Source organism: Rhinatrema bivittatum, chromosome 19, assembly GCF_901001135.1.
Source record: "Rhinatrema bivittatum chromosome 19, aRhiBiv1.1, whole genome shotgun sequence".
Lineage (NCBI taxonomy): Eukaryota > Metazoa > Chordata > Amphibia > Gymnophiona > Rhinatrematidae > Rhinatrema > Rhinatrema bivittatum.
In genome coordinates, this window is record NC_042633.1 from 5,459,661 (window position 1) to 5,481,719 (window position 22,059).

At 47.7% G+C, this 22,059-nt stretch overlaps 1 protein-coding gene across 1 annotated transcript in view; it reads right to left on the minus strand.

Moving 5' to 3' along the window:
• Window positions 1-22,059, minus strand: part of LOC115081086 (vomeronasal type-2 receptor 26-like) — a 32,082-nt gene that overhangs the window by 8,634 nt on the left and 1,389 nt on the right. The window contains exon 2 of the mRNA XM_029585597.1: window positions 4,786-5,610. Coding sequence (XP_029441457.1) covers window positions 4,786-5,610 — 825 coding nt within the window. The remainder of the gene's footprint in view (window positions 1-4,785; window positions 5,611-22,059) is intronic.

Below are 22,059 nucleotides of genomic sequence, written 5' to 3' on the forward strand. Positions count from 1 at the left end.
AGGAGATGGGATAGAAATAATTTTTGAAAATTTAAGAAAGCCTTTGAAAAAGACTACCAAACCACCACCTCTGCTTCTGCCTCTGGATTTGTGAATATAGGAGTATGAACCAGAACAGCACTGATTCAAAATGGGAACATTGTAGTTATGAAGCCAGGTTTCCATAATACAGAAGCAATCCGCATTAATTGAGGTGAGACTATAATAAATTAAAGTTGCCTTCTTAGTTATGGATTAGGCCTTAGTAACAGAAAAGTTAAAAGTTGTAGATTGTTGACTTTGCAAACTGATGTTACTAAGATCTTGTGACATGAATGGGGAGTGAGTGAAGACCATAATGTCCTTGGTCCCAGATGGTTAGAATAGGTTGTCCGATAACTGCAAAAGCTATGACTACCGAGAAGGCTAAAGCATAAACAGCAACTTTCAGGATGTAAGGGGCACAAAATGCACGCACGAAGGAGCGAACAAAGAGTAGGTTCCTTTATCACACTCCGTGCATGCGCCAGAGGTGCGCGCCTCCCATTTAAGCCCGTCGCCCAGTATGATATCATCAGGTGGGTGGGGAGTCAGCTGGGGATGCGCAGGAAAGACACAATTCTTAGTGACGAGATGTCAAACGGCAGTAGCTGTCGAGCAGTTATTCTGATTTTCCTAAGAAATGTGGGTCTACAACATTGACCGCCTGTTATGCTATTCAGATGAATCAAATGACCAAAAGCAGGCAGGGCTTGAGGAAGACTCAATGGTGGATCTGTAGAGAAACAAATCATTCTGAGAAAATAGTGTTTCTTAAATGAACAAACATGGGAGGATGCAGATAAGTTACAAGCTGGAAATCAGAAGAAGAACCCAGCCACGCAACACAACACTATTTCTGTGGCTTCAGGAGCTTTATCAGCAGCAGCAGCAGAAGCCGAAGACACTCCTAGCTTCAGATGGCGCTGGAAGGGAGTAGACAGAACACTACCATTATTTTATGACATATATAATTATTTATTGAATTCATAAAGTATTGCTATTTATTGTAGCATTTTCTTGTTTTGTGAGCTACTTTGGGTTAGACTACATCTAAGGAAAGTATTATACAAATATTAAATAACGACATAATATTTCTATGCATGGAAACCTAGGACTGAATCAGCCTGTTTGAGATGAACTGGAAGAAGTGGCAAACCTCTCTTCACATAGTCCTACTTCCAGAGCAGAAGCGGCAGCAAGGGTGAAGGGCATGATGAGAGAGTGCTACTCTCCTTGTCCCAGTGTATGCCCTTCCTGCTACCCTAAACAGGCAGTGGGAGGTTAGAGGGGAAAGGTGCAAACTAGCGATATGTGAACCCATGATGTCAGGACCTATGTATCTCTGTAAATGGAGGGGGGGGGGGGAGTGACACACCCCACTGAACATTTTTAGTTTGCTTCTAGTAAAGCTGAGAATAGCATCCAAGGATTTGACAGTTTTAATTCATTCTCTTACACTGATGCATTTCCTAGGCATTCATGATCCAGTTTTCTTTCAAACATCCCAGGTTAAAAATGTTGAAGAGTTTTTCCCACTTTGAGAGCTTGGAGGTTAGCAGGCCCTGTGTTCCTATAAACTAATCACCACAGATTTTTTGCTTTTAAAATTTGTGGCCAGTGGGTTTTGGATCCTTACAATTTGCACCTGTTTTTCTGGCAGTGTTCTGAAAATGAAATACGTGCACATTCTTTTCTTTCCCCACTCCAACATTGCCTCGTTTCTTTGTGTTTGTGAGATTTCATAGATCTGGTCCAATGTATCATACTGATACACAAAACCGGAAGGTACAAAGTGAAGGCACAAGGCAATACTAATGCATAGAAATAAAAGTTCCTAAGCAAAATTTACAAAATAACAAAGAGTTTATATTATACAAACATAATCCACAATGTTTAAATATATCTAGTGTGTACACAAACAAACATTTAAAAATCACACATATTCCCAACCATAGGCCACAGTTTTGCCAGCACACAGGTAGGCTTCTTCAGGGGACACGTACAAATGAATAAAGTTAAAAACAACAAATATGTGCACACAACATAAGGCCTAAATACAGCCTATATTGATGACTGATATGGTGGTTGTTTAACAGCTGGTTCCTCAAGCGACTTAACAACTACCATAAGATTGAATATTTGAGAAAAACGACTCCTTGAGATGAGCTTTCATATCAGAATCTTGACAAATATTAAAATAAAGGAATCGTAACACAAAGCGTGTCTCACCACGAACACATTAAAAGACACGGCAGCTACGCAGAGGTCATGGTTGCCTGGTTCCATTCGCTCTCCTCTGCATAACTGTCGTGTCTTTCCCAGGAGAGAGAAGGGAAGAGAGAGTGTGTATTAGGAGAAAAAAATATTGTCATTGCAGCCAATTAATTTAGAAACATAGAAACGTGATAAGCAGAAAAGGACCATGGGAGTAACATTCAGCTCCTGGCAATTATCGGAGTAAACTTATCTAGCTAACTCTTCAAGGATATTCAGTAGTGCAGCCGCAACAATCTACTTGATTATCTTAGTTAGCCAAATAAAAATAGCCAGCTAACTTTGGGACTACTCTATATCATGGCCAGTTAGCCAGATAACTTATCCAGCTAACTTATCTACACCCCAGAATTCCCTGGAATTTAACTCTAGGTTAAATGTTAGCCAGGTAAGTGGCTGAGATATTCAAAAGTCAGCATTTAGCCAAATAACTTACAAATCCAGCTAAATGTTCAATATGAACCCCCGTATGTGCTATCTAGCCCACTCATCTACACCATCTGTTCATCTCTACAGTCCCTACCATTCCTTCCAGAGATTCCTTGTGATTGTCCCATGCGTTCATTAAGTCAGATCCTCTCCTTGTCGCCATCACCTGCACTGAGAGGCTGTTCCATGCATCATCAACTTTTCTTTAAAGAAATATTTCCTTTGATTCATCTTCAGGTCATGACTACTCTTTCCAAACCCTCCATTAAAAGAGACCCTCCTCCTTTGCATTAATATCACAGAAGCATTTATATGTCTCTATCATATCGCCCTATCCTGGCTTTACTCAAGAATATGTTTTTGTTTTTTTAATATTGATATTTCTGTCTGTGACTGTTGTTTATTTCTTCACTTTTATTCAGTTACCACCACTCTGTTATGTCGAATCTATTTTTTTTTGTTTGCTTTTTTTGTTGGTTGCCTGAATGAAAATTGCCTCTTCTCCCTATGTAAAAGTACATATGAGCTTCTATAGCCATGTGCACTTTCAGCTGGACTATAAACAGGTATTATTTGGGGAGGAGTGGAAGAGAGTTTACGTAAGGGGAGGAAAACAGCATGCAGATATTTAATTTTCCAACATACGTGGTGTTGTCCCTTTTGCCCTCAGCTGCCTGCACAAATTGCAGGTGTAAAGTGCTCATGCTCATTCTATAGTATACAGTATGTGCACATTCCAAATGCTAAAAGCATCCACTTACTTTGCAGTCATTCAGGCTATATGAACTAGGGATGTGAATCGTGTCCCCGATCGTCTTAACGATCGATTTCGGCTGGGAGGGGGAGGGAATCGTATTGTTGCCGTTTGGGGGGGTAAAATATCGTGAAAAATCGAAAAAAGGTAAAATCGCAAAACCGGCACATTAAAACCCCCTAAAACCCACCCCCGACCCTTTAAATTAAATCCCCCACCAAATGACTTAAATAACCTGCGGGTCCAGCGGCGGTCCGGAACGGCAGCGGTCCGGAACGGGCTCCTGCTACTGAATCTTGTTGTCTTCAGCCGGCGCCATTTTCCAAAATGGCGCCGAAAAATGGCGGCGGCCATAGACGAACACGATTGGACGGCAGGAGGTCCTTCCGGACCCCCGCTGGACTTTTGGCAAGTCTTGTGGGGGTCAGGAGGCCCCCCCCAAGCTGGCCAAAAGTTCCTGGAGGTCCAGCGGGGGTCAGGGAGCGATTTCCCGCCGCGAATCGTTTTCGTACGGAAAATGGCGCCGGCAGGAGATCGACTGCAGGAGGTCATTCAGCGAGGGTTCCGGCGCCTCGCTGAACGACCTCCTGCAGTCGATCTCCTGCCGGCGCCATTTTCCGTACGAAAACGATTCGCGGCGGGAAATCGCTCCCTGACCCCCGCTGGACCTCCAGGAACTTTTGGCCAGCTTGGGGGGGGGCTCCTGACCCCCACAAGACTTGCCAAAAGTCCAGCGGGGGTCCGGAAGGACCTCCTGCCATCCAATCGTGTTCGTCTATGGCCGCCGCCATTTTTCGGCGCCATTTTGGAAAATGGCGCCGGCTGAAGACAACAAGATTCAGTAGCAGGAGCCCGTTCCGGACCGCTGCCGTTCCGGACCGCCGCTGGACCCGCAGGTTATTTAAGTCATTGGTGGGGGATTTAATTTAAAGGGTCGGGGGTGGGTTTTAGGGGGTTTTAGTGTGCCGGCTCACGATTCTAATGATTTATAACGATAAATCGTTAGAATCTCTATTGTATTGTGTTCCATAACGGTTTAAGACGATATTAAAATTATCGGACGATAATTTTAATCGTCCTAAAACGATTCACATCCCTAATATGAACATTATCCCCATAGTTAGAGAATTGTCATACTAACATTACGCCTTCTCCCCTGGCCTTTAGAAGCTCATGTGCAGTGGAGAAAACATGAATGTGCTATCTGATGGCTGCATACATATTTCCAAAGTTATAAACAAAATAACACTGAGATCCTGTTTGCATATTAAAACTAAACAGAAAAACACAATTATTAATACCAATACCTGCCATGGTTTGATATTCTGAATGTTGGTTTGGATTCCAAACACATCTTCCTTGGCTCCATCCAAAATCATGTTGTGCAGGGTATATGCATAAGCGTAAACAGCCAGGTAAACATGATAGGAACCACTTAAATCATCCAACTGAAAGAGCACTGGGACCACTGCTTTGAGGTCCTCGTCACCCGAGCATGGGATGAGCTCTTTTCCAGTCACCATCTGCGACTTGTTCTGTTCCTCCCATTGACACCCAAAGGCCTTTTCCCAGAAGAGCTTAGTGAGAGTGTCCAATGGGAATGCAGAATGTCCAATGTGGTAAAGGAAATCAGTGAAATGGGGGAGGACACTAGTGTAAGCGGTGAAAACTAGGCTGCCATTTAGTAGCCTCCATGACTCTCTGGTGAACAGTTGTGGGTTGAATGCCCACCCTGATGAGAAGACCCAAACTCTAGCAGTGACATTGCGAAAATAAAGGATCTCCAGGATAGGCTTGATGTGCATTTCATAACAGTTGCACACAATCACATTTGCTGAGGACTGATGAATCACATCTGCCACTCTCAACAATCTCTCTCTAGTGTAGCGATCATCAACCTTCTCGAAGAAGGCCACACAGCCACCATTATCCACCACCTCCTGCCTTATCTTCTGGCTGGGCAGGCTGGTAGTATCCACATTAGAGGTCAGTATCCCCACCCATGTCCAATTGAAGTGTCGGAGCAGTTGAACAATGGAATGGGGATGCAGAGTGCCTTCAGGGTAGGTGCGTAGAAAGGATGGAAACTGGAATTTATCACTTAGTATTGACTTCTGCGCTCCATAGCTGATCTAGAAAGAAAAGTTTCCATCATCTACATCGTTAATATCCATATTACTACTTAGAGGTCTACCAAAGGGTGGTGCTGAAGATACTAAGAGATGTACTAAGTGGGCAAAACTAAAACACATTTCCATGAGTAAAGGATTGTTGATTATTGCCTGCTCTCTATGTGAGAAAATGTATGTGCACTGCATATGTCATCAACAAGCATAATTTTGCAGGTATTCTTCAGACAGGGATAGGTCAGGGGAGGCACATGCCTAGCTTTAGAGATTTTATTTTTTTTATTATTTAATATTTATTCAATTTTTACATAAATAATACAAGAACAATCTTGTTTAGGAAAAAGCATATGGAAGAAAAACATGAATTCACTTAATTACCTACTAATACTTCCACAATGCTATAATTTAGTCCTCAATTATAAGAAGCCAATTTAAGCATAACTCAAAGGAAATATTCTTATTTCAACAATATACCATGCAACGTACTATTACATATTATTAGGGCTCATTGAACATATGGTATCTACGAAGTCTCCAATTCAGTATCCACCACTTGTGTTTTATCACTCAAAAAGATTGACAATTGAGGAGGAGTATAAAACACAAAGGACTTGCCCTTGTATCCTATACAACATTTACATGGGTATTTAAGACAATAGGTTGCCCCTATTTGGAGAACCTTTGCCCTAAGTAAGAGAAATTGCCTCCTCCTCTTTTGTGTTGATTTAGAAAAATCAGGGTAGATTCTTATAGCCAATGTCAGAAATAGTTCCGTCCTATGTTTAAAAAATAAACATCAATCGATGAGCACCAAATCAATTTAAGAAGGATTATTACAATAATCATGAAATAGCCCAAAACGAATCCTTCGTGTTGCATGTATGACTTCTCTAAAATAAGATTCCTTAATTCTCAAAAATAGAGTATGATGGTTCAAACGTTGTGAGGCAAAAAATATTTATGGAAGGAGAGGAACGTTTCATATACAATGATCAATAATCCCCAACAGGGTGATGTTGACTCTCAATTTAATCATCAACGAACCTCCTCCAACCAAAGTGTATAGTGAATGTGCAAACGTTTTTTCAAAAATGAATTTTTCTGTGTATATCTTTTAAAACATTAATCATTTCACTTGTTTATGAAGGTGAAGTGAATCACTCCAAAATTCCAAATATTTTTTAAAAACATTTTTTTTTAAATAAACACTCCTCACAGCTTGATGACTGATCCCAATGAAGGGTATAAAGCAATGCTTTCAAGACAACCTAGATCGGCATGCTAGACGGACTCTGAAGGCTTAAAAAAGCTCATGCAACATCCCGACTTATCTGGTGGTTGTGCGGGTCACCACACAACCACCGCACAACCACCGCACCACACACACCGCACAACCACCAGATAAGTCGGGATGTTGCATGAGCTTTTTTAAGCCTTCAGAGTCCGTCTAGCATGCCGATCTAGGTTGTCTTGAAAGCATTGCTTTATACCCTTCATTGGGATCAGTCATCAAGCTGTGAGGAGTGTTTATTTAAAAAAAAATTTTTTTTAAAAATATTTGGAATTTTGGAGTGATTCACTTCACCTTCATAAACAAGTGAAATGATTAATGTTTTAAAAGATATACACAGAAAAATTCATTTTTGAAAAAACGTTTGCACATTCACTATACACTTTGGTTGGAGGAGGTTCGTTGATGATTAAATTGAGAGTCAACATCACCCTGTTGGGGATTTATGATCATTGTATATGAAACGTTCCTCTCCTTCCATAAATATTTTTTGCCTCACAACGTTTGAACCATCATACTCTATTTTTGAGAATTAAGGAATCTTATTTTAGAGAAGTCATACATGCAACACGAAGGATTCGTTTTGGGCTATTTAAAAAATAAACATAACACCCAATCACGATCAGACTCAAACACAAAAGTGGTTAATAATGTGGCACTCTGTACCATATCACTATCAGATGTTTCCAAAATTTTGGAAACATCCAAACTAGTTTCTAATTTATCCATAACCTGTTTTCCCTCCTGTTCTTCCTGTTGTTGTTACGAAGGACGAGATCCGGAAGTGGATCCTTAGGCCGACTGACCCGAGGGGGCAGTCGGGAGGCAGAACTCCCACTGGGCAGAAGGAGCTTCACCTGGAAACCCGTGACTCCTCCAGAGGAGCTGTGGGAGCCCGGGTCGCTAGGACTTAGGAGTCTTCGCCCTGGAAGCCCGAGGTCCCCCCGGGAGGAGCCCGTAGGGACCCGGACCGCTGGGACTTAGGCGAGGACGGAGAAGCCCAGGAGTGGAATACGAACCGGAGTCTAGGCAGGCTGCAGACAGGCAGGAATCGGAGTCACGGACCGGAGTCAAGGCAGGCTGAAGACAAGCAGGAATCGGAGTCACGGACCGGAGTCAAGGCAGGCTGAAGACAAGCAGGAATCGGAGTCACGGACCGGAGTCAAGGCAGGCTGAAGACAAGCAGGAATCGGAGTCACGGACTGGAGTCAAGGCAGGCTGAAGACAAGCAGGAATCGGAGTTACAAACCGGAATCAAGGCAGGCTGAAGACAAGCAGGAATCCAGGAACCAGGCAGGAATCAAGCAGGCAGGCAGGCAGGCAATCAGCGGGGAACAGGAACGACGGCAACTAGCTCTTCAAAGAAGGAACCTCGTTGCAAGGCACTTTGGTGAGGAAGGAGCCCGGTTTAAATCCCCCGGTCGGCGTCTGACATCACGGGGGGCGTGTCAGCACATCCGGGTGCTGACAGCACAAAACGCTGCCCTTCGCGCGCGCGCGTTCCCTCGCCGAGGGGAGGAGTCTCCGGCGACGTCTCCCTCGTGGAGACGCCGCTGCCAAGCCGCGTGGAGGGCCCCGAACCCGGCGGTTCGCAGCGCGGGTGAGAGAGGTAAGCTCCCGGTCACTAGTCTAGTGACCGGGATCGTAACAGTACCCCCCCTCTTACGCCCCCTCCGAAGAGGACCGGCCCTCCCGGGATTGTCCAAATGAAACTGTGTCAACAATGACTTATCCAAAATATTACGGGCAGGTTCCCAGGAGTCCTCCTCTGGACCGCAACCCTCCCAGGACAGTAGATACTCCCATCGACGGTTAGCGAAGCGCACATCCCGAACTTCATGAACTTGGTACACAGGTTCCCCAGGAGAGGAAGCAGAAACATCATCTGGAGTAGGCCGATGAAAACGTGAGTATACTACTGGTTTCAGGAGGGAGACATGAAACACATTGTGAACTCTCAGACGAGACGGGAGGCGTAACCTGTATGATACCATGCCAATTCGTTCTGCCACGGAGAAAGGACCACAGAACCTGGGTTTTAACTTGTGACTGTGGCCTGGGAAGCGCAGGTTCTTGGTGCTCAGCCAAACCTTAGTACCAGGGACCAATTCTGGCGCAGAACGCCGATGACGATCTGCCACTGTACGAGTCCTCTGAGCTGCCATCGATAGTCGCTGCTGAAGGACCTTCCAGAGTCGATGGAGCTGGGAAGCTATAGACTGAACCGCTGGTGAGGGAACCTCCAAGGGAAGCGGTATTGGAGGCTGAAGATGTCTTCCAAAGACGACTTGGAACGGAGTATGACCCGTAACGGAGTGTTGGTGATTGTTGTACGCAAATTCAGCCCAAGGCAATAGAGAGACCCAATTATCCCTCTTTTCGGTGATGAAGCTGCGAAGAAACAATTTGAGTGACCGGTTCATACGCTCCGTTTGCCCATTACTTTGGGGGTGGAAAGCGGTAGATAGATTTAGCTGCACTCCAAACTTCTTGCAGATAGCACGCCAATAGCGCGCCGTGAACTGTGAACCACGATCTGACACGATACTCTGCAGAAGACCATGTGCTCGGAAGATGTGCAGAATAAAGAGACGTGCCAACTCCGGGGCCGATGGAAGTTTGGGCAGCGGTACCAGATGGACCATCTTGGAGAACCGGTCCACCGTGACCCAGATTACCGTATGTCCCTCCGACGGAGGCAGGTCCACCACGAAATCCGTGGCGATGTGGGTCCAGGGTTCGGCAGGAATAGGCAGAGGCTGCAGCAGACCCCAAGGACGTCCAACCAGCGGCTTTTGTCTGGCACAAACGGGGCACGAAGCCACATATTCGTGTACGTCCTGTCGTACTCGGGGCCACCAGTAGTACCGATTCAAAAGTGTCAAAGTTCTCCCTTGACCGGCATGACCTCCCGCAAGGGAGTCGTGGGCCCATTCCAGCACCCTTCTCCTATCTCGGCGAGGAACAATTACTTTATCGGTTGAGGAAATACCGGTGCCTGCAAGGGAAACTTTAGCTGGATCGATGATATACTGTGGAGGATCATCTTCCTCCTCAAGGATGGAGTTTCGAGACAAAGCATCAGCACGAACGTTCTTAGTAGCCGGACGGTACTTAAGGATGAAATCGAATCGGCTGAAAAATAGAGACCAACGAGCCTGCCTTGGGTTAAGGCGTTGGGCTTGTGATAAGAATTCCAAATTCTTATGATCGGTATACACCGTGACCTGATGTTGGGCTCCCTCCAGCCATTGCCTCCATTCTTCGAAAGCCAGCTTAATGGCCAGGAGCTCCTTATCGCCGATCCCGTAGTTGTTCTCGGCTGGTGTAAACTTCTTAGAGAAAAAGGAGCAAGGTAGCAATTGACCAGATGCAGAATGCTGAGACAAAACTGCTCCTACCGCCACACTGGAAGCATCTACCTCCACTACGAAAGGGCGTAACGGGTCCGGATGGCGGAGGCAAGTCTCTTGCAGAAACGCATCTTTCAAATCTTGGAAAGCTTTGCAAGCCCCCGGAGTCCAGTGTTGTGTGTCTGCTCCTTTTTTAGTCAGAGCGGTCAGAGGTGCCACTAATCGTGAATATCCGGGTATGAAGTGCCTGTAAAAGTTTGCAAAACCTAAAAAACGTTGTAATGCCTTTAGGCCCACAGGTTGAGGCCACTTCTTGATGGCGGAGACTTTTTCGGGGTCCATGCTGAATCCGGTGGCGGATACAATATACCCAAGAAAGGGCAACGAGTCCCGCTCAAATATACATTTCTCCAATTTGGCGTAGAGCTGATGCTCTCGGAGGATTTGGAGTACTTGTCGGACTTGACGACGATGAGTATCCAAATCTCGTGAAAAGATAAGAACGTCATCCAAGTATACAATAACGCAGGAGTTGAGCAACTCCCTGAGTACCTCATTCATGAGGTGCTGGAATACTGCTGGCGCATTGCAAAGACCAAAGGGCATAACCAGATACTCGTAGTGTCCGTCCCGGGTATTGAAAGCGGTTTTCCACTCGTCGCCGGGACGGATGCGCACCAGGTTATAGGCCCCCCTTAAGTCCAGCTTAGTAAACACCCGAGCCCCCTGAAGCTTGTCCAGTAGCTCGGGAATCAGTGGCAACGGATACCGGTCCTTCTTGGTGATAGCATTTAAGCCCCGGTAATCAATGCAAGGGCGTAAGGAACCGTCCTTTTTAGCGACAAAGAAGAATCCGGCCCCGGCAGGTGATTTGGATGCACGGATGAATCCTTTGGCGAGATTCTCCTTAATATAATCGGACATAGCTCTGGTTTCGGGGAGAGAGAGAGGGTACACCCTACCTCGTGGCGGAGTCGTATCAGGGAGCAGCTCAATAGAGCAGTCGAAAGGACGATGGTGAGGTAATAATTCCGCCTTGTCCTTGGAAAACACGTCAGAGAAGTCGTTGTACTGGTCAGGAAGTTTCAACCCAGCATGAGCCAAGGGGATAGGCGGAACCACCGTGGCCTTGATGCAATGCTGTAGGCAATGAGAACTCCACTGTGCGATCTGCAGGTCATCCCAGCGAATCACGGGTGAGTGAAGTTGTAACCAGGGCAGACCCAAAACTATGGGATATACAGACTTCTCCAATACCAGGAAGGAGATCTCTTCTTCATGTAACAGACCAGTGCGAAGGAAGATCGGAGTGGTGACAAGAGAGATACTGCCCGGTAAAGGTGTTCCTTGAATAGAGGTAATGCAGAGAGGTGGGTCACGGGGAACTGTGTCCAAGTGAAGCTTTTGTACCAGCTCTCGAGTGATAAAGTTACCCCCAGCCCCGGAGTCAATCAAGGCCTGAGTAGAAAAAGTGTCCTCTGAGAACCTCAGAGTTACAGGTACTGTACATTGAGGAGCAGCGTTGAAACAGCCCAGGAGGTACTCCTCCTTCCTTCCTAGGCGTGGGCGTTTCCCGGCCGTTCCTTACATTGGGAAAGGAAATGCCCCTTACCACCGCAGTAAAGACACAACCCCAGTGTCCGCCGGCGACGTTTCTCTTCTTCAGTTAGGGAAGTGCGTCCTAACTGCATAGGTTCTTCAGCAGAAGCCTCAGCAGAGGCGACCGACGACCTGGGCATCGGAGTGAGCGGTCTCGAGAATGCCGGAGCTAGCGGGGACAGGCGTCTCGGAGGGCGTACTTCCCGAGCTCTCTGTTGCAAACGTAGGTCGACACGTCCAGCTAGCTCTATGAGTGAGTCTAATCCTTCGGGAAGGTCCCGGGCGGCTAGTACGTCCTTGATCCGACCAGCCAATCCTTCAAGGAAAATTCCCCGAAGAGCATCGTCACGCCAACCCACCTCAAGGGCGAGGGTGCGGAATTCCAAGGCATACTCGGCCAGAGTACGGCCCCCTTGCCGGAGTTGCAATAATTCCGATGTGGCAGAGGTCTGACGGGCAGGCTCGTCGAAGGCTGCACGAAACCCAGCCACAAAGAGATCCAAATTGGTGAGAGTAGGATCACTTTTCTCCCACATCGGTGAAGCCCAGTGCAGAGCCTTCCCATCCAGTAGGGAAAAAATATAAGCGACCTTGACAGAATCCGTAGGGAACTGACTCGGAAGCAAGGCAAATCGCACGAAACACTGATTCAAAAACCCGCGACACCCCTTGGCGTCTCCAGCGTAGCGTGAAGGAGCAGGCAGCTGTGTAGGCGTCTGGAGCGTAACTACTGGTGCAGGTGCGACCACAGGAACTGGTGCCGGAGGTTCTGCGTCCATACGGGTAGCCATTCGCTCCACCGTGGCTACCAGGGAATCCAGAACCTGTTGTTGTTGTACCAGGCGCTGAGCCAGGCCCGGAATGGCCTGGAGACCAGCGAGATCCGCCGGATCCATGGCCTTGCAAACTGTTACGAAGGACGAAATCCGGAAGTGGATCCTTAGGCCGACTGACCCGAGGGGGCAGTCGGGAGGCAGAACTCCCACTGGGCAGAAGGAGCTTCACCTGGAAACCCGTGACTCCTCCAGAGGAGCTGTGGGAGCCCGGGTCGCTAGGACTTAGGAGTCTTCGCCCTGGAAGCCCGAGGTCCCCCCGGGAGGAGCCCGTAGGGACCCGGACCGCTGGGACTTAGGCGAGGACGGAGAAGCCCAGGAGTGGAATACGAACCGGAGTCTAGGCAGGCTGCAGACAGGCAGGAATCGGAGTCACGGACCGGAGTCAAGGCAGGCTGAAGACAAGCAGGAATCGGAGTCACGGACCGGAGTCAAGGCAGGCTGAAGACAAGCAGGAATCGGAGTCACGGACCGGAGTCAAGGCAGGCTGAAGACAAGCAGGAATCGGAGTCACGGACCGGAGTCAAGGCAGGCTGAAGACAAGCAGGAATCGGAGTTACAAACCGGAATCAAGGCAGGCTGAAGACAAGCAGGAATCCAGGAACCAGGCAGGAATCAAGCAGGCAGGCAGGCAGGCAATCAGCGGGGAACAGGAACGACGGCAACTAGCTCTTCAAAGAAGGAACCTCGTTGCAAGGCACTTTGGTGAGGAAGGAGCCCGGTTTAAATCCCCCGGTCGGCGTCTGACGTCACGGGGGGCGTGTCAGCACATCCGGGTGCTGACAGCACAAAACGCTGCCCTTCGCGCGCGCGCGTTCCCTCGCCGAGGGGAGGAGTCTCCGGCGACGTCTCCCTCGTGGAGACGCAGCTGCCAAGCCGCGTGGAGGGCCCCGAACCCGGCGGTTCGCAGCGCGGGTGAGAGAGGTAAGCTCCCGGTCACTAGTCTAGTGACCGGGATCGTAACAGTTGTGTTCCTCTTTTATACATTGGAATATAGTAAATCTTAGCTAGTGGTGGTATTGAATTTTCTGGTACTTTAAGAACCTCAAGCAAATATTTTTTAAATATTTCTTTAGGTGATAAATATGATAACATTGGACAATTAACAAAACGAAGATTTCTCTTTCTATTCACATTCTCTAAATTTTCCAATTTCATTTGCAATATTTGATTTTCTTTTATCATTGCATCTTGTACCAATTTTGTATTATCTAAATCTCCTTTAATTTTGTCAAAATCTTTTATTTCATTATCCTTTCTCAATTCCATATTAATTATTTTTGACTGTAAGTTATTCACTTTTTCTATAACAGGATTAACTTGTGCTACTACAGAATTTTGCAAGCTCACTATAGCATCCATTATTACAGCCAATGTAACTACATCTGGTTTACTTATCTGAGGGACAGATATTCTAGGCAAATAAACAGAGTCCTCCATCTTTGTTGGATCCAAATGAAGACTTCTTTGTACCAAATTCAGTGAGGTGGTCTGTCCTATTTGGACTTCCTCCGGACTTTCCATACTAGACAAATCCAGTGGCTTATGGCCTGTTAAGGGAGACCCTATCTCTGCGACTTCCGCAGAAGGGCCCTCCCTCAAAAGCCCATGGGCTCTAGATGTAGCCGGGTTTACAGGTGGTTCCCTTTGGATCGAGGATAAGGATGTTGATAGGTCCGATGGGGAAACCTCAGACATAAAATCAAGAGGTCCCACCACCTGCGCCGCATCCGATCTTACTGTGCGTTGCACGTGGGTGTCCATAGGTCCTATTATTGAAGTGCCAGGGTTACTGACAGGCTCAGTTCTTTCCTTGGCTCTTCTTTGCCTTACAGACAGGTCGATACTCTAAGGCCGCGGTAGAAAGAGTACGGCAGTGCCTGGCGCACCCTCGTTCCCCGCACGCACAGTTCTCTTCACCTACCGCTCGATACTCTCTTCTAATTGCATGCAAATGCATGCCGCGTCTGCGAAGTGTTAGGGAAGCGTTAGGCCCGCGCAACCCATTTTACTGTATAGAGCGCCTATACAGTAACCTGGGTGCTCGGGCCTAACGCTTCACGGCCACGCTGGTATCTGTCATTTCAAATGTCATTTGAAATGACAGATACCAGGAAGTCGGGATTGCCGTCCCCTCTCCCCTCCTCCTGAAGCAAAAAAAAAGTGAAAAAAAAAGTTGCGAGAGTGAGAGGGGAGAGGACGGCAATCCTACGCTCGGCGACTTACTTTTGCAGCCCCCCTCCTCCGGACATCGTGGCTTCCCCCGTGCCAGTTCCCCTTCCCCTCCTCCCGAAGCAGGGCGCGAAAAGCGCGAAGCGACTTACTTTTGCAGCCCCCTCCGGACATCGGACGACCTCTCCTGCCTCCAGCTGCTCGCGAAGATGGACGCCTGCACGGCCGCTGAAGACGTGACGTCACGACGTTTGGCGTCACGGCATGTGACGTCACGTCTTCAGCGGCCGTGCAGGCGTCCATCTTCGCGAGCAGCAGGAGAGGTCGTCCGATGTCCAGAAGGTGCTGCAAAAGGTGAGTCGCTTCGTCGCTTTACACTGCCAGTCCCTTCTTCCCTCCTTCCGAAGCAGGGCGCGAAAAGCAGCCTTGCTCCGGGAGGAGGGAAGAAGGGACTGGCAGTGTAAAGCAGCGAAGCGACTTACTTTTTGCAGCACCTTCCGGACATCGGACGACCTCTCCTGCCTCCAGCTGCTCGCGAAGATGGACGCCTGCATGGCCGCTGAAGACGTGATGTCACATGCCTGACGCCAAACGTCGTGACGTCACGTCTTCAGCGGCCGTGCAGGCGTCCATCTTCGCGAGCAGCTGGAGGCAGGAGAGGTCGTCCGATGTCCGGAAGGGGCTGCAAAAAGTAAGTCGCTTCGCCGCTTTACACTGCCAGTCCCTTCTTTCCTCCTCCCGGAGCAAGGCTGCTTTTCGCGCCCTGCTTCGGGAGGAGGGGAGGGGGAACTGGCATGGGGGAAGCCACGATGTCCGGAGGAGGGGAGCTGCAAAAGTAAGTCGCCGAGCGTAGGATTGCCGTCCTCTCCCCTCTCTCTCGCAACTTTTTTTTTTTCGCTTTTTTTTTTCTTCGGGAGGAGGGGGGAGGACTGGGGCTGCCCCGGAGGCCAGCATCCATGGACGCGGCCAGGGCAGGTGAGAGGGGGCTAGGGGAAAGCTTGCCACCTACCCTTACCCCTGCCTCTAACGCAGGGGTAGGGATAGGCAGTAAGTTAGCAGGTTAAACGCGGGGCAAAATGGCAGCGATAGTCGGGGCGCGCGTTACAGTATCTGAGGGGAATAGCTAATTCCTTCATTATACAGCTAATTCGTTCATTTACATATCATATACATGCTGCGTGTGGAAAGGGTAGTGCGTCTGTTTTAAGAAGCGCTAAGGATGCGTGAAACTGGAGACTGTATCGCTGGATCGCCTTACGCGTCCGAATTGTGCGCTCCCAGCACGTTACAGACGGGAAATCTTCAACCGCACGTTACAGTATCGACCTGTGAATGGGGCATTATTACAGACAAAATTGCTTAGGACCTTACTGGGCTCCCACTTAAGGTACAATTGTTCTTGGCTCCTTATTGGGGATGAAAGAGTAAATTAGAGAGTACTTACAGTTGTGGGGATAAGCAATACCCTTCAAATTCCTCACAATTCCAACACAAAGCCGCACTAAGCTGCGCGCCCCTTGGGAAAGCGCAGCTTAGGACAAGCGCCGGCGATGACAAGCGCCGCTGCTGGGCGGTTCTTATGGGCTCCGTGTCCCACCCCGATGATGTCACGGGTGGGCGGGGTTTCCAGCGTCGTCGTCGGGGCCGGGTAGCCTCACCTCGGTGCTCCTGGCCGGGCCGCCCTTACCTTCGCAGGTATGGTCGGTATGGACTCTCTCTCCTCCTTCAACGCCGAAAACTTTTCTGCTGGGCTGTTCTTATGGGCTCCGTGTCCCACCCCGATGACGTCACGGGTGGGCGGGGTTTCCAGCATCGTCATCGGGGCCGGGTAGCCTCACCTCGGTGCTCCGGGCCAGGCCGCCCTTACCCTCGCAGGTATGGTTGGTAGGGACTCTCTCTCCTCCTTCAATGCCCAGCTTTAGAGATTTTAAACTATGTGCAAAGATATACAGAGGGAAACTATTCCAACTAATGAAGAAACTCTCTTGACTTGACTCCATGCCACCTAGTACCACCATGAAGGGTCATGCAGCAGAGGACTTCATCAAATTATTTAATTTTAAAAATCATGCAATATGCTCATTCCTTATCACCACATCTTCCCCCTCACCTCCCATAAGCTTATGCAATAAAAGAACTCCATACACTTCTCTTTTTTTTTTTTTTATTATTTATTTATGATCATTTTACATAATATACAAATAAAACATTTGTATAGGAAATACAGAGATATTTCAAACATATAATCTAAGGCTGAGGGCCTACAATAACAACAAATTATATTTTTCTCACTCTCTAGTTACATAGGAAAACAGGGAGAGGGTAGAAAGGTAATTTACAAGGAGTATATAATATAAGCATTTGCAAGTTAGATGCTTTAAACCACAAATATATTATCTCTACCCTTTATCCTTCATCAGGAAGCCTCCTCTCAGAAATAAAGACCCTCAACTGCTCTGGTACAAAGAAAACATAAGTGTTCCTGGCAAGTTGAATTATGCATTGACAGGGGTAGCGTAACTTAAAGCTACCCCCTAATGCTAAAGTCTCAGGTCTCATAGATAAAAATTCTTTCCTACGCTGCTGTGTAGATTTAGCTAGATCTGGGTACACTCGAATCAGACCCCCTAAGTAGGAAACATTTATATTCTTAAAGTAACTCTTCATTATCAGTGATACCGCTATTTCGTCAAAAAAAGTAACAAAAAGAACTGCACGGTCCATTATTTCAACACTAGAATTTTCCAAATATTCTGTCAGATTCTGAAAATCAGATTGTGGGGAAACTATTAACGGTGTGCTGGTTCTTTTAGGTAAAAAGAAAAGTTTTTTTACTGGTGGTATCATTTCATTTGGAATTTTTAATGCCTCAGTTGCATATCTCTTAAATGACAATAGAGGGATTTCCCCTGCAATAACGGGGAAGTTTACCAATCTGAGATTCAAATGCCTCATATAGTTTTCTATAGATTCAAGCCTTCTCAAAGATGATAATTTTTCTGAGGCCATTACAGCATTTGCATTCTGTAGGCTTTTTATATCCTCGTGTATTTTTATAATAGAGTTATCTTGCTCAATAAATTTAGATTTTGTGTCTGTTTCAAGGACCCTGACCTTAGCCACTATCTCGTCCAGTTTTTGGGTCTGAATATCTAATTTGAAGGACATTCCTGCTACAAGTTCCCAGATGTTCTCTAGGGTTATCACCACCGGTTTATTCAATTGCTGGGGAGGGTTCCTTACCCCAAGTCCGACGCTGTCGTCAGGTTCAGTCGATGTTTTGGGAGATACTACTCTCATTCTTCCTCCTTCTCCCAACGTTTCACATTCTTGGGGATCCAGAATAACTCCCTCCACTCCACTCGTTTGGCCGACATCTGGGCCACCCAGCGAGCTCTGTCTGATACTATTATCAGATTGCAGCTCACCTCCTCGGTCGGCTATTATGGGCAAAGTTCTCGGTGGTGTTCTGCAATCGGGAGGGCTCAGTGAAAGTTCCCCGGGTGAGTAAGGTTCTCCTCTCGCCTGCTCACCAATGGGGGTTGACGCCCTTAATTGTTGTGGTTGAAGGGTGAAGTCTGAAATCAGTCGTTGTCCGGCAGCTGAATTCGGGTCTGGTGGATAGACCCGAACTTTGCCTTTCCTTTTATGAGGCATTTGTAAAGAAGAAACTTCAATATGAAATTAGAAGAAACTGGAACCGGAAGCTAACGGCGAGCACCCTCAAAAAGCACCATCTTAAATCTCTCTCTCCCTTTGTGGCAAACTGATGTGATCCGTGAGGGAACCTCCGTCCTCTGTCCTCCCGTCCTTCTCCGGACTAAGCCGGAACAAGCCGGCGCGCCCCTTAGGGCGCGCGGCTTGGCGGTGCACCGCTCCTGTGCCGATTTTATGGGCGCCTGGGTTCCTTCCGCTGACGTCAGGAGCGTCGGGGGGCGGGGTTCTGATCCCTTCTCTGGTCGCGGGCAGAGGCTCCCAGAATCCAGCACAGCCGTACCAATTCTGGAACAGATATTTCTCCGGTTACCAGGCAAGTCCTCACCTCTCGTTCAGCCGCAACAAAAGTCTCTCCTGCGCCGATTTTATGGGCGCCTGGGTTCCTTCCGCTGACGTCAGGAGCGTCGGGGGGCGGGGTTCTGATCCCTTCTCTGGTCGCGGGCAGAGGCTCACAGAATCCAGCACAGCCGTACCAATTCTGGAACAGATATTTCTCCGGTTACCAGGCAAGTCCTCACCTCTCGTTCAGCCGCAACAAAAGTCTCTCCTGCGCCGATTTTATGGGCACCTGGGTTCCTTCCGCTGACGTCAGGAGCGTCAGGGGGCGGGGTTCTGCTCTCTTCTCTGGTCGCGGGCAGAGGCTCACAGAATCCAGCACAGCCGTACCAATTCTGGAACAGATATTTCTCCGGTTACCAGGCAAGTCCTCACCTCTCGTTCAGCCGCCACTCCATACACTTCTCTTGAAATCTTGACCAGATCAACTTCCTCCAGAATGCATCCCAATATCTGAGTTTAGGAAACTCTTCCCCAGTAGAGGAAGAGAAGATACTCCAGAGGATCAATCAGTCCCCTTGCCTTTACATACCTATGTGTCCCAAACTAATCTGTCACCTGAAACAAGACCTAGCCCCCTGGCTAACAACAATAACCAACACTATGTTAATCTAAGGCTGCTTACCTGATCCACTAGAAAAGGCTGTCATTAAACCCATTCTGATGAAATCAGTCATCAACTCCAGAATAGTCAATCACTGTTGCCTAGTCTCTGGACTTCCATTCCTATCCATGCTAATGAAGAATGCAATTCACTTTCAATGCTTAGACTTCCTAATGGAGGTCAGCATCCTCAACCCTTATCAATCCACTTTCAGGAAAGGCCACAGAATGGAATCCATGTTACGTGTGCCGTCTGCGGCAGACGCGAGGCATGGCCCCCTCACCTTCAATTCTAGCTTCTGGTTCCCCCTCGTTGGCGGCAGTAGGCCGCCGGCTCCGTCCTTGGGCCTCCCCTGGTGCTTCCGGTCCTGCTGCAGCTCCTGGCGTCCCTGGTCCCGCTGCCCCTGCTCGTTGGGCCTCTCCACGTGGCCCGCGGAGAGACGCAGCCACTTTGGCCGCACCCCTCCCTAGGCGCACTCACGCGCATCGCTAATCTTTAAGTAGGGACCTTGGCGGGAACCTGGCCGCGGCCCCAGATGATGACGTCTAAGCTATCATAGTATATAAGCTCAGGCTCCGCTCCCTAGCGTCGCCTTTTCAACAGGTATCCTCGCTGGTCGAGTACTTGTTGCCTTCATAAATTTGTCTCATTTCCTGTGTTCCTGTTCTTTGTTGTTCCTGGTTCCAGTCTCCTTGTTTCTACCCTTGCTTTGTCCCTTGGATTGACTACACGGACTTTGCCTTTGCTTTGCCTGACTTCGCCATTTACTCTCTCCAAGCCCAGGCCTCTGCATTGCCTGACTTTGCCATTGACTCTCTCCAAGTCCGGACCTCTGCATTGCCTGACCACGCTATTGCCTATCTCCAGACCCAGACCACTGCTTCACCTGACCACGTTATTGCCTATCTCCAGACCCAGACCTCTGCTTCACCTGACTAAATCATTGACTATCTCCATGATAAGACCTCAGCCTTGCTTGCCACTGCCTTTGGATTGCTGCTAGCTCTGACTCAAGCCTGTTCTTTGATGCCTCTTCAGCTTACCTCCTGGATGTGGCTTATTCAGGCTTTGGCCTGCTCTTGCTCGAGCGCCCATTATCTGCTTCTGTTCCTTTGGCGCACGAGTTTCCAGGACACTACCTCATCCAGAGTAAGACTATACCATCTCTCACCTGCTCTCTCTGGGCTGAACCACTCTCTTCTTGAGGCCCACCTAAGTCCTGCTGGCCCTGGCACCAAAAGGCTCAACCCGCGGGGAATGAAGGCTGGTATAGGTGAAGCTCCAGTGGCCTCTGTCATTTAACCCACTCTGCCTGCTGACAGTGGGGACCTGTAGGTCCCCTACCTATGGGTTGCATCAACCCCACCTCAGCCCAAAGGTCCACCTCCAATGCAACAATCCATCCTGTTAGCATTAAAAACAACACGCTGATCCAACTGGCAAATCCTTCCTAGTCTTACTTGATCTTTCTGCTGCATTTGACATTATTAAGCAATCCTTGAAAGACATTAGAACTAAGGGTTTTTTATTAAATGGTTCAAATCATTACTGAGAAATCAATCACAGGCCATTTCATGGGCCAACAAAACATCCACACCTATGGATCTCATCTGTGGAGTACCCCAGGGTTCATTTCTCCAGTCCTCTTCAACATCTACATCTATCAGTCTGTGACCTCAGTCAATCTTTCAACATTGAATCTCGCCTATTTTGCCAATGACATCCATCTTTGGATCAAACCAGGGATTGAGCAAACTGCAGTCATCTCTACTCTCAATGATTGCTTAACAATCACAAACGCAAGATAAACTCCTCCAAATCTGAACTCCTCTAGTTAAGCTGACAAGGACATTCTCTATTAACTTTATGCTACTTGTTAGGAACCCCTTTACAACCTAAAAACTCTGCACATAGTCATGAGGTACAACTCAACCAGAATCTCATAATGGAAACTCACATTTCAGTGGTGGTAAAGACCCCCTTTATGCACCTCCACCAGATTTGTCAGCTGCATAACTGCTTCAAGAAACGTATGCTAACTATTGCACACTAATCACCAACCACGTCTTGGCATCACACAATACAATCTCAATTGTCTCCAACTTTTACAAAGCACTGCAGCCTGACTTTTGGTGAGGAGTCAAATCCACCAATCATGTTATACCAATTTTGTGTTAGTTAATCTGGTTCTCAGTTCAAAATATTTCAAGTGTGTTCATCTACTGGCCCCTGAATATGTTTTCCAACTTGATCAACCCAACAGGCCTTTCTAACCTCCCATTCAATGGCTTTAGTTAGACTTTTAGGGTCAGCATAACTATGGGTAGACATGAGCATTAGCTTTTATTAGGAGTGAGACCTAGTCAGTTAAATGGAACCGCCAAGTACACGTTTTCATGAACTCGCAAACTTTGTCAGCCGAATGTCAGCCTCTTTTCCACTTTTGTGCAAGTATGCAAAAACAACTTCTGGATGACATTATGAAAAAAGTTTGTTTTGCACAGAAGAAAAGTAATTATGACCAGCAGCTTCAAGGGCGTTTGGCAT